The 14715-nt window shown below is 48.0% G+C and overlaps 1 protein-coding gene across 4 annotated transcripts; it reads left to right on the plus strand.

The window, feature by feature from the left end:
* The first annotated feature begins 4382 nt into the window (after positions 1-4382).
* On the plus strand, positions 4383-12752 carry LOC137314975 (heterogeneous nuclear ribonucleoprotein A3 homolog 2-like). 4 transcript variants are annotated; one of them, XR_010961268.1, is made up of 12 exons: positions 4383-4548; positions 7199-7315; positions 7417-7563; positions 7830-8040; positions 8140-8232; positions 8322-8417; positions 8517-8600; positions 8790-8951; positions 9043-9189; positions 9284-9367; positions 12149-12250; positions 12577-12752. XR_010961268.1 is itself a non-coding variant. In XM_067979933.1 (11 exons), exons 1-10 carry the CDS (start codon positions 4543-4545, stop codon positions 9346-9348), a joined length of 1128 nt encoding a protein of 375 aa, XP_067836034.1. In that variant the 5' UTR covers positions 4383-4542; the 3' UTR covers positions 9349-9367; positions 12149-12752. The 4 variants fall into 4 exon arrangements, 3 of the variants coding, with proteins under 3 accessions (XP_067836034.1, XP_067836033.1, XP_067836035.1); XM_067979933.1 differs by having other exon boundaries at positions 12149-12752; XM_067979932.1 differs by lacking the exons at positions 12149-12250; positions 12577-12752 and adding an exon at positions 9756-9948.
* Positions 12753-14715: the final 1963 nt, after the last annotated feature.

The raw sequence follows: 14715 nt of genomic DNA on the forward strand, positions 1-14715 counted from the left end.
TGGAACGCTCTGCCTGAAAGGGCGGTGGGAGCAGATTCAATAATAACTTTCAAAAGGGAATTGGATAAATAGTTGAAGGGGAAAAATTTGCAGGGCTCTGGGGGGAAAGAGCAGGGGGGGAGTGGGACTAATTGGACAGCTTTTTCAAAGAGCCGACACAGGCACAGTGGGCTGAATGGCCTCCTTCTGTACTGTATGATTCTATGTGCACTTAATGGATTTTTTTTTTTAAAAAGTGTGTAGAGCATTGACTGAAATCAGTGCAGGTTAAGCCAGGAACCAGCGTGCAGAAGCTGTAATATCACCAGCTCTCCCCCGGAGCTATTATCTGTTCTGGGTCACCAAGCTCTGGACAGGGGGGGCAGAGAAAGAAAAAGAGGGTGCCCACGGGACAGACAGACTGTGTAACGAGGAAAGTGGGACGTGCAACTTGGAATTGAAGTGAACGACGGGGTTCTTAGAGAGGAGTGTAGGGGCACTAGGTGCAATATGAAAGGTTATCAGAGTCAGTGTTTCAGGTTGAAACACGACGATGGGACCAAGGGGACAAACTGGGGGAAAAGCAAATCAGAGGAACGTGACTTGAGGGGCGAGCCCATCGGACACAGCACACAGGGGAATGGGACTGAGGGGAGAGCTCTTTCAGAGAGAGGGCACCCCCCCTCTCCTCCGCTGTGTCCCAAACTGGGGGAAATGCAAATCAAAGGAACGTTACTTGAGGGGAGAGCCCATCGGACACAGCACACAGGGGCGTTGGGCCGTAAGGGGAATGGGACTGAGGGGAGAGCTCTTTCAGAGAAAGAGAGGGCACCCCACCCCCCTGCTCTCCACTCTGTGCCCCCCTCACCCCCAACGCGCTCTCCGCTCTGTACCCCACCCCCCTGCTCTCCGAATTACCTGCTCCGGCCCTGTTAAATTCTATGATCCCACGTACAAGGGTGATTGATAGCCCAAAACTTGCCCGCAAAACTCAACCAAAACGAGAGAACGGTACAAAGATAGCGAGCTCGGTACAGTGCAGTTAAAAAAAAACCTTTTCATTTGCAATATCGTTCCTTTTGCCCCATACAGAAAAAGCGGACGAGTCAAATTGTTCAATCACCCCCCCCCCCAAAAAAAAATTAAACTGACTTAAGTTGAAAAAAATGTATTTTGGAAACAATGATACAGTATTTTCTGCACCCCTCCCCTGCTGTTTTATGGCATTCAAGTCCCAGATTAGATATTTAAATTTGGCTGCAAATTACTCAATCTCACCAGAATCACAAGAACGTCACAGCACAGGAGTAGGCCCACTTTCACCAGCTCTCAAGAGAGCAGTGCCCTTCAATCGAGTCTCCTAAATAAATGCCAGCTCTCTCTCTCGCTCCAAACTATCCCCAGACCGCTTCCCTCTTTAAGCGCTACTGCCACTGATTCTGTTTCCACCGCTAATCGCTAATCAGGCATTCAGATTTATAAAAGGATAGATAGATCTTGCATTTTTACAGCACCTTTCGTGGCCTCAGGATGTCCCCGAGCGCTTTACAGCCAATTAAGTACTTTTGAAGTGTGTTGTCATTGTTGTGTAATACAACAGCACCTTTAACGTAGTAAAACATCCCCAAGGCCCATCACAGGAGCGTAAATCACAGAAAACTGACACCGAGCCACGTAAGGATAGGCGATCAAAAGTTTGGTCAAAGCGGTGGGTTTTAAGGAGAGTCTTAAAGATGGAGAGAGAGAGTGTGTGTGTGTGTTAGTGAGGGAATTCCTAGGTAGCTGAAGGCACGGCCGCCAAAGGATGCGAGCGATGGGAATCGGGGGACGCGCAAGAGGCCAGAATTGGAGATCTCGGAAACGCAGCAGCCAAATGGCGCACCGCGAGGACCCACAAACAGCAGTGAGATAAATGACCAGATAGTCCGTTGTAGGTGTTTGAGGGATAAACGCTGGCCGGGGGAGAACTCCCCTGCGCTTCTTTGAATTATCTGAAGTTTGAAAGCACGGACAGCATTTGTTGCTCCATTAATGAACTACCAGTGCGAAGATTGAGTCTTGGTTCCAATAATCCCTTTTGTGACATCAAAAACTAAAATAACTTATTTTAAAACTTCCCCCCCCACAAAATACAAATCTTGCACACACATTTTGAAAGCATTTCCCTGTGCAACCACGCGGAGTAATTACTTCCCTTTTTGAACAAAATATAAAGAGAATTAAATGCTGCAGGCTGTTTATTTCCGTTGAAAATGAAAGTCCAGGGGTTTACAAAACATTGCAGTGCAATTTATTGCTAAAGAAAAGTTAAAGGGCTTATAAATCGATGGACGCAATTTGTTTCTAAAGGAAAGTGAAGGGTTTTACAGAAAATTGCAATTTATTGGTAAATGAAGTTTAGGGTTTTACAAAACATTTATTGTTAAGGAAAAGTTATGGGGTTCATGAAACAGTGGGATGCAATTAGTTAGTTCCTAAAGGAAAGTTGTTTATAAAATATTGCAATGCAATTTTACTGCTGAATGAAGTTAAGGGGTATACAAAACGTTGCAATGCAATTTATTGTAAAAGTTCTGGGGTTCATGAAACAGTGGGATGCAGTTAGTTCCCCAAGGAAAGTTGTTTACAAAACGTTGCAATGCAATTTACTGCTAAAGGCAAGTTAAGGGTTTCACAAAACATTGCAATGCAATTGTAAAAGCTCTGGGGCTCATGAAACAATGGGATGCAATTAGTTAGTATCTAAAGGAAAGTTGTTTATGAAATATTGCAATGCAATTTTACTGCTGAATGAAGTTAAGGGGTTTATAAAACGTTGCAATGCATTTTACTGCTAAAGGCAAGTAAGGGTTTCACAAAACATTGCAATGCAATTTATTGTTGAAGAAAAGTTCTGGGGTTCATGAAACAATGGGATGCAATTAGTTAGTATCTAAAGGAAAGTTGTTCATAAAACATTGCAATGCAATTTTACTGCTGAATGAAGTTAAGGGGTTTATAAAACATTGCAATGCAGTGTACTGCTAAAATCAAGTTAAGGGATTCACAAAACATTGCAATGCAGTTTATTGTTGAAGAAAAGTTCTGGGCTTCATGAAAGGACGGATCCCATTAGTTAGTTCCTAAAGGAAAGTAGTTTTTCCCCCCCCCCTGCACTTTATTGCTAAACGAAAGACAATGGGTTTCCGCAAAAGACTGCGTGCAATGCACTGCTTTTAATTTAACATAAATAAAACGATGCACACACACACTCTCTCTCTCTCTCTCTCACTCCCCGCGTCCTGCAGAACCTTCCAGAAACACTGGGAAGCCCCAGAACCTGCAACACTGAATCAACACACACACACAGAGAGAGAGAGCCAACTTGCACCGGAAGTCCCGCCCTCAGCCACCGCCATTGGCCGGCGCCGTCCGCCCTCGGCGAGGCCGATTGGACGGGACGGGCTGTCAATCGAAAGCGAGGGGCGGGGCGGGAGGGAGCTGTCAATCAAAGCGGCGGCGGCGGCGGCGGAGCTGTCAATCAAAATGGTGGTTCGCTCTCCCTCCCTCCCTCCCCCTCCTCAACTCGTTCTCTTTCTCTCTCTCACACACACACACAATAAAAACAGTCAATTAAACATGAAGAGAAAAAGAAAGAGAGAGATTCTCCCCCCCCCCAACCCCAACCCCTCGCTCTCTCTTTTTTTTCCCCCTCAATATATTACGCACCGAAATGTCGGCTGCCTCGACGGAGAGAGTTTTACCTGCCTCGATAGAAGGAGGGAGGGAGGGAATGAAGGAAAGGAAAGGGGAGGAGGAGGAGGAGGAGGGGGGGAAGAGAAAGGGAGGGATTATATAAAAAAAAAAGGAGAGAAGAGACTGGTGGCGGCGCCGGCCGATTTTTTATTTTCCGCCCGCTGTCCTCCTTCTTCGCTCTGCGTAACCCGCCAAAACGCCGAGCGCACTGCGCATGCGCCGGACCAGCGGGCGGGGGGGGGGAGGGGGAGAGAGAAATATATTTTTTTTAAATAAACACGACACCCCAGCGGTCGATTTCATCCTCCGAAACATAACCGACACGCTCATTTATTTTTTAATCGGGTGCGCGGTTTGTTTGTTTTTTAGGGGTCTGTGGAGAAAGATGGATTTTTTTTAAAAAAAAAGTCGGTTGATCACGTGCCGACGGGCAAGCGCGCATGCGCTCATCAGGCAGGGGCGAAGGCGGTTTTTTTTTCCAACCACCCCACCCCACGTGGGGTTTGATTGACACGGGGGGTGGGTTGGCGCTCGACCCAATCGTGGGGCGGGAGGGGCGCGGCGCGACGTTTGAATCGGCGGCGCCGACCAATCGCCGGCCCGCCCCGGGCGGGGCGGGAGCCACGCCCCCCCTCGCCCCCTCTTCTTTTTAAGCGCCGGCGACGCCAGCCGCCAGTCTCTTGCTCCCTCTCTCTTCGTCGTCTTCGATTCTTTTTTTTTTCGTCCGTCCCGCTCGCTCCATTTTTTCCCCCCCGCTCCTCCCGGACTTTTCTCTTGGACGACGTGACCGAAAAAAAAACAAAAACGGCGCCCTCGTACGACCGAGACATGGAGGTGAGGACGACACGGTCGCATTAACGCTAACTTATAAACGGCGGGAGGGGGTGGGGGAAATATATTTTTTTCATAAAGGAGGAAAGCCGCCGGCAGACGTGACGCAGCAAAGAATTCAACCCGCCGCCATTACGCGGAGCCGCCCGCGCTCTTATCTTTCTTTTAAATCCCTTCCCACCCGGTCCTCGGCGGCTACAAACCTCTTTATAAGACGGGGATGGGGCCGCGGATTGGATTTGTAGTCGGCGGCGGCCGGTGTGAGGGGGGGGGAAAATGCGAGATTTAGCGGTGTCTTTTTTTTTATTGTCGTGTGGCGCTCAAAATGGCGGCCGCGCCCTCGCACGGTCCGAAAAGGCTCGCGGCCTATTTTTTTTTGTCCTCTCGGGTTTTTAATATTTCCCCCCCCCCCCCCCATTATCTTCCTCCGAGTGGGGAGAAGCGGCCTCGGTCTGTAGGCTCACGGAGGGGGGAGAGAGACGGTGAAGGTCGGCCGTGCTTTTGTCTCCTTGGGTCGACTCAAAATGGCGGCCGCGCCTTTTTCCTCCTCCTCACACACGGTCTTTTAAATTTAAAAAAAATAAAAATAATTTATAAAAACTCCTTCAGGAGTCGGAGGGCGGCCTCGGGTTGTAGGCTCGGGGGCGTGTGGGGTTTGTTTTATTGTGATTTTTTTTTTCAACGTTTCTTTCTCCCTCATGGAGGGCGGGCCGCTCTCAAAATGGCGGACGCTCCTTCCTCTCTCTCTCTCGAGACCATTTTTTAAATTAAATTAGGAAAAGGGGTGGGGGAAAATTTAAACGGGGTGAGCGGCCTCGGGGGATTAGTTTTACCGAAGGGGGGGGTTGGGATGGGATGGATCGGGTCGGTGGTTCGAGTGCGGGGGTTTTTTTTTCTCCCGGTCGAGGGCGTCGAGCGGTCGTTCTCAAAATGGCGGCCCCTCTTTCTCCTTTCCCGCGGCCTGTTTCCCTCCCCCTTCCCCTGAGGTTGGTGGGTGGTTTAGAGCGACCTCGATTTTTTTTTTTGTTTGAGGGGGGGGGGGGGGTGGTGTAGTAGAGAAGCGGGGGACCTGGGATCGGTCGGTTTGTGGTGGAGGGAGGGGGGGGGAGCTTTTTTTTGTTTACTTCGCGGGGGGGGGGGGCGCGCGTCGGCGGCCGCACTCCAAATGGCGGCCCCTCCTTCACCGCCCAGGAGGGGTTTGTACCCCGTTCGGTCCACCCAAATGAGGTGGGGATCAAGGGGTTTATACCCCGCTCGGTCCACCAAACCCCCCCCCCCCCCCAAAAAAAAAGGGGGTGGATCAAGGAGTTTGTACCCAGGAGAGGTGGATCAAGGGGTTTATATCCCGCTCTGTCCGCCCGGCCGCCGCGTGTGTCTCCCCCCCCCCCCCCAGTTCAGGAGAGGTGGATCAAGGGGCTTGTACCCCACTCTGTCCGCTCTATCTGGGAGGGGTGGATCAAGGAGTTTATACCCTGCTCTGTGCCCACTTTACCCAGGAGGAGTGGATCAAGGGGTTTATACCCTGCTCTCCCCCCTCCTGCCCCCCAAAGGAGGGGTAGACCAGAGGGTTTATGCCCTGCTCTGTCTGCCCGGCTCTCTTCTTCCCCCCCCCCCCAAAGAGGGGTGGAGCAAGGGGTTTGTACCCTGCTCTGTCCACTCCTCCCTGGTGACCTTTGCCTTTTTGTCCTGGGAGCATTTATTAAAATTGCTGCAGTGGATTTACACAATGGAAAATCACTGCCTAAAGTAGCTTCGGTATTTTCTTTGTTGATCCCTGCCCCCAAATCTGATCTCTGCAGGTAAGGTTAAAGTTTTTATTGAAAGCCACGGGATAAGGCTTCAAGAGGACACGGGCAGACGCAATGGCAGATGAAATTTAATGTGGAGAAGTGCAAAGTGATCCATTCTTTGTAGGAAGAATGAGGCAAGGCCATACAAATTAAATGGCTGTTTTAAACAGGGATACAGGAATGGAGACACTTTTGGGGGGGGGGAGGAGAGAGAACAGGTTCACGTACACAAGTCCTTGAAAGTGGCAAGACTAGTTGAGAAGGGGTGAGGGGTTTCACTTATGCATGGCAACTTGAAGCTGGGATTCTTCAGAGAAGGTTGGGGGAGATTTGAGGCGCTCAAAACTGAGGGGTTTGGTAGATATGGAGAAAGTTTCCAGTGGCAGAAGGATAAATAACCTGAGTGGACAGATCTAATGGAGTTTATTGTACTGGGTACTATATTATGGACTAACTTCTAACCTAATTGTATAGAAGTAAACATTTAGTGAATTTCCTTTATTTATAACTTGTATGGGGTAGTTATAATGCCTGTAGTATATTGTAATCTATTCTTTCCAGTCTTTGGAATTTCTAGAATTTTGTGTGTTACTCCTTGTTGTGGAAGTGCTGCAGCACCACCATTGCTGGCAGGGTGTAATTACAGTGTGCCATTTCAGCAGGTAGTTTCCATTACAAATCAGCAAAGCCCCAGAGACACGGCCATGGGGAGATCACTTTGCTGTTCAGAATTGCATCAGGTGCAATCTGCTTACATGAAAATAAGCTGATTTTAGCTGCACCCATTTAAGAGGCTATGCACAATCATAAATGTGAGTTTGTTGTATCTGTGCTAACTCTCCCTCCTTTCTTTTCTATTGGAGGATTCACAGGAGCCTGAGCAGCTGCGCAAACTCTTCATTGGCGGCCTGAGCTTTGAAACGACAGACGACAGTCTTCGGAACCACTTTGAGCAATGGGGCAGGCTGACCGACTGTGTGGTGAGTTCTTTGTTAGAGCCCAGTTGCATATTTTTGCAGTTTTGTATATTCAGGTTCCTGGCTCCCATCCCTTTTTTGTTAAAAATCCTTTTATTTTTCAGGTGATGAGAGATCCAAATACAAAACGCTCAAGGGGATTTGGCTTTGTGACCTATTCCTGTGTCTCGGAGGTGGATAGTGCAATGTCTGCCAGGCCTCATAAAGTAGATGGCCGTGTTGTAGAGCCTAAACGTGCAGTGTCGAGAGAGGTGGGTATCGTTCTATTGTTAGTCCTGTTTTGTGATCTACTTGCATCTGCCAACATTTACTATGTTAACATTTCCCACTCCATTATATTGCCAACTGTTGCAAGGCAGTAGCAGGCTTTGAACTGAGTATCCTAAGCCTTGCAACTGTTTGCTAGTTGGCAGGCTAGGATCCAAATTCCCTGAGGGAGATGTCTGTTCAAGTGCTAAGCTATATTTCTGTTCATACTTGATCTGAAGTAGCTGATGTGAAGTTTGTCTTGCATTAGGACTCCACCAGACCTGGGGCACACTTAACTGTGAAGAAAATCTTTGTTGGTGGCATTAAAGAAGATACAGAGGAGCATCATCTCCGGGACTACTTTGAGAAATTTGGTAAAATTGAGGTCACTGAAGTGATGACCGATCGACAGAGTGGAAAGAAGAGGGGGTTTGCCTTCATTACATTTGATGACCATGATGCTGTTGATAAGATTGTTGGTAAGTGATGGCATTTGATCATTGGTGTAGTGTTAACAAGAGAAATGCAGCCTTTTTTAAAAAAAAGTTTTAACACTTTTTTTTAACCCCCCCCCTCAGTTCAAAAGTACCACACAGTCAATGGGCACAACTGCGAAGTGAGGAAGGCACTGTCCCGTGAAGAGATGCAGAATTCTGGCATGAACCAGAGAGGTACACTGTGTTTGAGCTGGCAATCCTGTAACTTGCCGATTTTCCCTCTGAGGTTGTAATTTTACAATGGGTCCTGTTTTTAAATTAAGGGCGAGGGAGTTCCAGCAACTTCGGCCGAGGCAACTTTAGTAACTCCGGAGGTAACTTTGGTGGCCGTGGCGGAGGAGGAAACTTCAGCAGCAGAGGTGAGGAGCAGGGCTGGTAAAATACCAGTGTAGTTCTGTTTTATTCTTCACTTGCCCCATAATGGAGTGTACACCCAATAACTTCTTTCCTTATTGCAGGGGGCTTTGGAGGCGGCTCGAGAGGTAGTGGAGGGGGCGGCAGCTATGGAGGATGCGGCGATGGATACAATGGATTTGGCGATGGTATGCATTTGGATCTGGGCTAGATAGCAGCATACACTAAACCAAGCATTACATTGTGAATGTGTGAATGGGGTTTTTAAAGTTACATGTAGACCTAACTAAATCAATAATTCTCTGCTAACTGCTGTAAGGGGTTGGGAAATCTTAAACCATCTTTCTGCAAACACTGACTCCTTTTCTGAACGGCAGGTGGCGGTTACGGCGGGGGCAGTGGTTATAGCGGCAGCAGGGGTGGCCCTGGATACGGAGGCAGCCCTACCTACGGCAACCAGGGTGGTGGAGGTGGCGGCGGATACGGTGGCGGCGGTGGAGGCAGTGGTTATGATGGCTACAACGGCGGATTTGGCGGTGGTAAGTAGTCGTTCCCCCCCCCCCACCCCAATGAGCAGTGTTGCCTTGGATAGCATGTGATGCCCAAACTAATCTTGCCTTCAAATCGCAGGCAACTTTGGAGGTGGAGGTGGCGGCAACTACAACGACTTTGGAAACTATCCGAACCAGCAGTCCTCTAACTACGGGCCGATGAAGGGTGGTGGTGGAGGAGGAGGCGGTGGCTATGGAGGAAGGAACTCGAGTGGCCCCTATGGAAGTGAGTTTGTAGCACGCAGCCCTGAGTGAACATCGGCATTAACTGGACCGCACGTGGTTTCTGCTAACTTAACCACTGTTGCCTTGTCTTGCAGGTAACTATGGCGGCTCTGGAGGAGGAGGAAGTGGTGGTGGTGGTTCCTTTGGTCGGAGATTCTAACTTTTTTTTAAAAAGACAGGTATGTACTGAGTGCAGTCCGGGTTAGCTGTAATCTCATGTTAGTGAGCTCTGGGAGATGCGTTTTGCCATAGGGGGAGGGAGTGTTGTGCATATATCCACTGCTGAGTTTGCTGTGGCTCTGGCCACTTTTATATAGTATAGTAGTTAGTTTATATAAACCATATCTGTATCCCTCTGTAATTGCAGTGATGGGGTCTGGCAGTGTCACTACTGACACGTGCATCCACAATTGTGATTAGATATGCTGCTCTTGAGGTTAAAGGTGCCTAGCTTTTTTAGCAATGGGTTTGGCCACTGAAGGTCTTCCCTTTGCCCTCTGCAATGTTAAAAAAACATGTTTTGAGACAGTGCACGATATAATAATTTTATCCCATGTTGTTCAACAGGAATACAGTACTTAGCAGGAGAGGATGAGCCAGGAGATTGTGACAGGGAGAGACAGCAGGTTACTACAATACAAATCTCAGCCAAGCACAGGGCACAACTGCTACCGGAAGAAAAATGTCTTTTTTTTTAGTCAGAAAAGTCAGTGTTTGAATTCATGGACTTTAAAGGAAAAATTAAACCCACATGCATGGATATCTGCGTAAGGACTGTAATTGATATTTTGATAAACTGTTGAACAGGTTATTTTATAGTTGGTGACTTCCCCATCCCCCTCTGGAAGTGTAAAATGAACATTCCAGTGAGTTTTTATTAGAATGTTTTTTTGATTTTATTGCTCCAGTTTTCAAGTGATATATAAATGTATTAGTTGTGATCATGACTCAGAATAAAGAACTTTCCATTTAATAGTCCTGCAGATAGTCTGTCGTGTTTCAGAATGTAGTGTTAAGGTTAATCAGAGCGCGCAAGCCAGCTGTAATATTGCCATCCTATCTTGGAGTTTGTGTTGTACTAAAGCATCTTTATCACCCCTCCTCTCCCAAAAACAAGACGTTAATGGGGCACCAGCTGATCCCTGGTAAGTTGCCACTTGTAGATAGGAGGATGGCCACTGGTGTGTTCAGCCTTCTAGGGGCTGGCAACACAGGATGATGCATGTCTGGCTCCCCCCCCCCCCCCCCCTCCACAAAATAAAACACCTGTCACTTTTTGGCTACTCATGAAATTGCCATTGCAGGTCCAAAGACACTTTGTGGGTTGTATTAGTCTTGGGGACTAGCAGTCTACAAAGGAGACTAGAGTATGTAACCCAGGCAAAAGGCTGGCCTAGCTTATGGAAATGAGCGTATGGTGGGGGAGTGATGGGTCTATGCAATGGTGAGCAGGAAGATGAGGGCAGTTGGGAGAAACGTGTCAGCTGTGAGTGCCTGTCTGTTGCACTAACCTGTTTAAAGCATTCAACTGCTTGCTCCCCTGGTGCCTATTCTCCCCTGGAGGTGCCAACACGGAGTGGGTGTAGTGTGGTAGAGGCGCTACACTGTCCGGAGTGGTACTGGGATGAGCCTGCGGTCAGTCTTCCCGGTAGCCTGCTTGCACAGGGCTGGAAATGGGAGCGGGTTCTTGGCAGCATAGCGAGTCGGACCCTTCTCTGCCGCTCACCGACCCCGGTTGGGGGGGGTAGCCCAGAATGTTGCTAGGAATGTTTTTGTAGTGTACTGTAACTTCACAGGTCGTCTGGCAACCAGTGTATTTCAGTATTAGTCAACACCATAGGGACCCCCAATTGTTCCCCCCCCCATCGTGTGAACTTGTCTAAAATCCTACTACTGGAGGGAGTTGGATAGTAGTCCCTGCCCCCTCCCCCAATATTCCAAATTATTTGGCCCACTCCTTTTTAGGTATGTTTCCAGCTTTCTAAATAGTGTAGGGGAGATTTCAGAGCCCTACCCTGACAGACAGCCCATACCCCCACCTCAAACTTGGGGGAATAAAAGCACCTGTGACATCTGGACAAACAGATTTGGTGGTACCTTGAAGTTACAGTACAAGTAGTGAATCCTGTCTTAATAGGCAACAATAGACCTTAAGGACTGTGAAAATATTTTTTAAATTGAGGTGTGTTAAGCTACATTCACATCGATGCTGAGGGCCAGGCAAACTATCGATTCCAAATCTCAAGCAGGGTTTTGAGGACGTGAGATTCTGACATTTTTAAAAAAAACACATTTTTTGGACAGTAAAAGGTGTGAATGTAGCTTCGACATTTTTTAACGTAACGTGGAAAAAGTTTTTATATTGTAGCAGTCAGGCAATGGACTCTTTGGCGATGCATTAAAAACACAGGCAGCGGAAGTCAGCTTGTGTAGTCAGAGGAGTTGGCTGCAGAGTGAAATCACCGAGGGGAGAGCTTGTAAAGGGATTTTGAGCCCTCCCCGCTTTTGGTCCCGGAGAGAGAGAGGAAGGCCGCATTTGATAGAGAACCAGGCAGGACTACTACAGATTACCAGCAGCAGCAGCAGCAGCGGAGTCTAGACTGTAGTCCCCTTTCCGAAAGAGGCTACGAGTGCACCATCGGAGGGGGAGAAAAAAGGCCAGCTTATTCTCACTTTTAATAGTGTGCTGCGTTTTTACTGGAGGCTAGCATGAGGGCTGGAAGGTTACCCCCCTGCTTCGTGGGAGGCTAGCTATTGAGGACTAGCACAGCCGAGCAGCTAGAAGCCTTGCCACTAGGACTAGCAGGCAGGCAGATCCATCACGGCCAAGTAAAGGGCCGTGCTTTAATAGGTAAGGTCGTATTTCATATTCTACACTTTCCAGGAGAATTTAGCACTGCCACACTTGAGGCCGGGCTGGTGGAGACTGGTGCAATCTGACTCTTCCCTTGTGTTTGCAGGTCGACTCGCGGATGGTGACCAGTTATAACCGGAGCGTGCAATGGCAGAGGGACAGCCCCCTTTACATTTTTAAAAAAAAACAAAGCCTGCCTTTTTTCCAGGTATGTTTGGAGTGATATCATCTCCTTCCTCCCTACCCCCCTCTGGTTCTTTAGCCAATTACCTTAAATCTGTCAGCTGGATGCCGACACCCCTCAGAAGGTCTCTGGAGACACAGGATTGTATCTGCAGTGCACTGGGCAAGACACGGTGTGCTTGTACCTACATTTTCCAGCATTTAGGATATGCTGGGTACACAATATACCTAAATGCAAACTGCTGCTATTCAAGAATTCCCTTTTTTTGGTCTAATGTGCCTCTGACCTGAGGTGGGATGTTGAGTAAGCTTTGTTGCACTTAATAACAAAAAACTTGTTTCATCCCACAGGTGGATTGCAGATGGGAAATGAACGTCACTGTAAGTTTGCTACATGTCCCAGGATCATCTCTGGGGGGGAGAGTTTAATACTGTGTATTTTTTTAAAATAGCTGTTGGGCAGCTTTTTTTTCTGAATGTAACTTTTTGGAACCTGTTACAATAAAACTTCTATTTTTATATAAAAAGATTCTTGTGTAGAATTGTTTCTTATCTACCTTTTCTTCACCAGCCTCTCTTTATTAAAGGCAGCCAGCAACCCAACAGGGAATGTCAGAAACTATTTCCTCCTGATGGGGAAATCTGGAATAAAGAGGGAGGGGCCTTACCTTAAACATGGAGCCAGGCTTTCCACACACAGGGCATTGGAAATCTCAATCTCTCCCGTAAAAGACGGTCAATTAAGGTTTTCGAGACTGAAATCTATTTTTCGAACACTATAGAGGGGCTGAGTGCCGCCCTCCTGCTCCTTTGCCCCTGGGCTCATGAGGCAATTGCAGAACCGTGACCTTGGAGTGATGGGGCTGCTCTCAATGAGAGAATAACAGCCTTTATTCATTCAGGTTGACAAACCAGTGGAGTGTCTGTATTCAGGTCTGCTTGCATACACAAAGCAGGGGTGGAATGTGAGCTGTGAGGAGGATGCAGAGAGGCTCCAGTGTGATTTAGACAAGTTGGGTGAGTGGGCAAGAACATGGCAGGTGCAGTGCAACATGGATAAATGTGAGGTTACCCACTTTGGTTGTAAAAACAGAAAGGCAGATTATTATCGGAATGGTGATAGATTGGGAAAAGGGGAGGTGCAACGAGACCTTGTACACCAGTCGCTGAAAGCGAGCAGTTAGGAAGGCGAATGGTATGTTGGTCTTCATTGCAGGAGGATTTGAGTACAGGAACAGGGATGTCTTACTGCAGTTATACAGGGCCTTGGTGAGACCTCATCTGGAGCATTGTGTGCAGTTTTGGTCTCCTTATCTGAGGAAGGATGTCCTTGCCATGGAGGGAACACAACAAAGGTTAACCAGACTAATTCCTGGGATGGCAGGACTGACTCGAGGAGAGATTGGGTCAACTCGGCCTATATTCATGAGTTTAGAAGAATGAGGTGATCTCATCGAAACATATACAATTCTTGCAGGGATGGCACTTTGGATACAAAACTGGCTTAGTGGCAGAAGGCAGAGGGTGATGGTCGAAGGTTGTTTTTGTGACTGGAAGCCTGTGGCCAGTGGGGGTACCACAGGGATCGGTGCTGGGTCCCTTGCTGTTTGTGGTCTACATTAACGACTTGGATATGAATGTGAAAGGTATGATCAGTAAGTTCGCTGATACAAAAATTGGTAGGGTGGTAAATAGCGAGGAGGATAGCCTCAGTCTGCAGGACGATACAGATGGGCGGAACAGTGGCAAATGGAATTTAACCCGGAAAAGTGCGAGGTGATGCACTTTGGAGGGACTAACAAGGCAAGGGAATACACAATGGGAGGACCCTAGGCAAGACAGAGGGTCAGAGGGATCTTGGTGTGCAAGTTCACAGATCCCTGAAGGCGGCGGAACAGATAGATAAGGTGGTAAAGAAGGCATATGGGATACTTGCCTTTATTAGCCGAGGCATAGAATATAAGAGCAAGGAGGTTATGATGGAGCTGTATAAAACACTGGTTAGGCCACAGCTGGAGTACTGTGTGCAGTTCTGGTCGCCACACTACAAGAAGGATGGGATCGCTTTGGAGAGGGTGCAGAGGAGATTCACCAGGATGTTACCAGGGCTGGAGCGCTTCAGCTATGAAGAGAGACTGGGAAGATTGGGTTTGTTTTCCTTGGAGCTGAGGGGGGACATGATTGAGGTGTACAAAATTGAGGAGCACAGATAGGATAGATACTAAGGAGCTTTTCCCCTTCGTTGAGGGTTCTATAACAAGGGGGCATAGATTCAAGGTAAAAGGCGGGAGGTTTAGAGGGGACTTGAGAAAGAACTTTTTCACCCAGAGGGTGGTTGGAGTCTGGAACTCACTGCTTGAAAGGGTTGTGGAGGCAGGAACCCTCAACATTCAAGAAGCATTTGGATGAGCACTTGAAATGCCATAGCATACAGGGCTACGGACCAAATGCTGGAATATGTGATTAGATTAGACAGGGCTTGATGGCCGG

Source organism: Heptranchias perlo, unplaced genomic scaffold (genome assembly GCF_035084215.1).
Source record: "Heptranchias perlo isolate sHepPer1 unplaced genomic scaffold, sHepPer1.hap1 HAP1_SCAFFOLD_528, whole genome shotgun sequence".
In the NCBI taxonomy this organism is placed as follows: Eukaryota; Metazoa; Chordata; class Chondrichthyes; order Hexanchiformes; family Hexanchidae; genus Heptranchias; species Heptranchias perlo.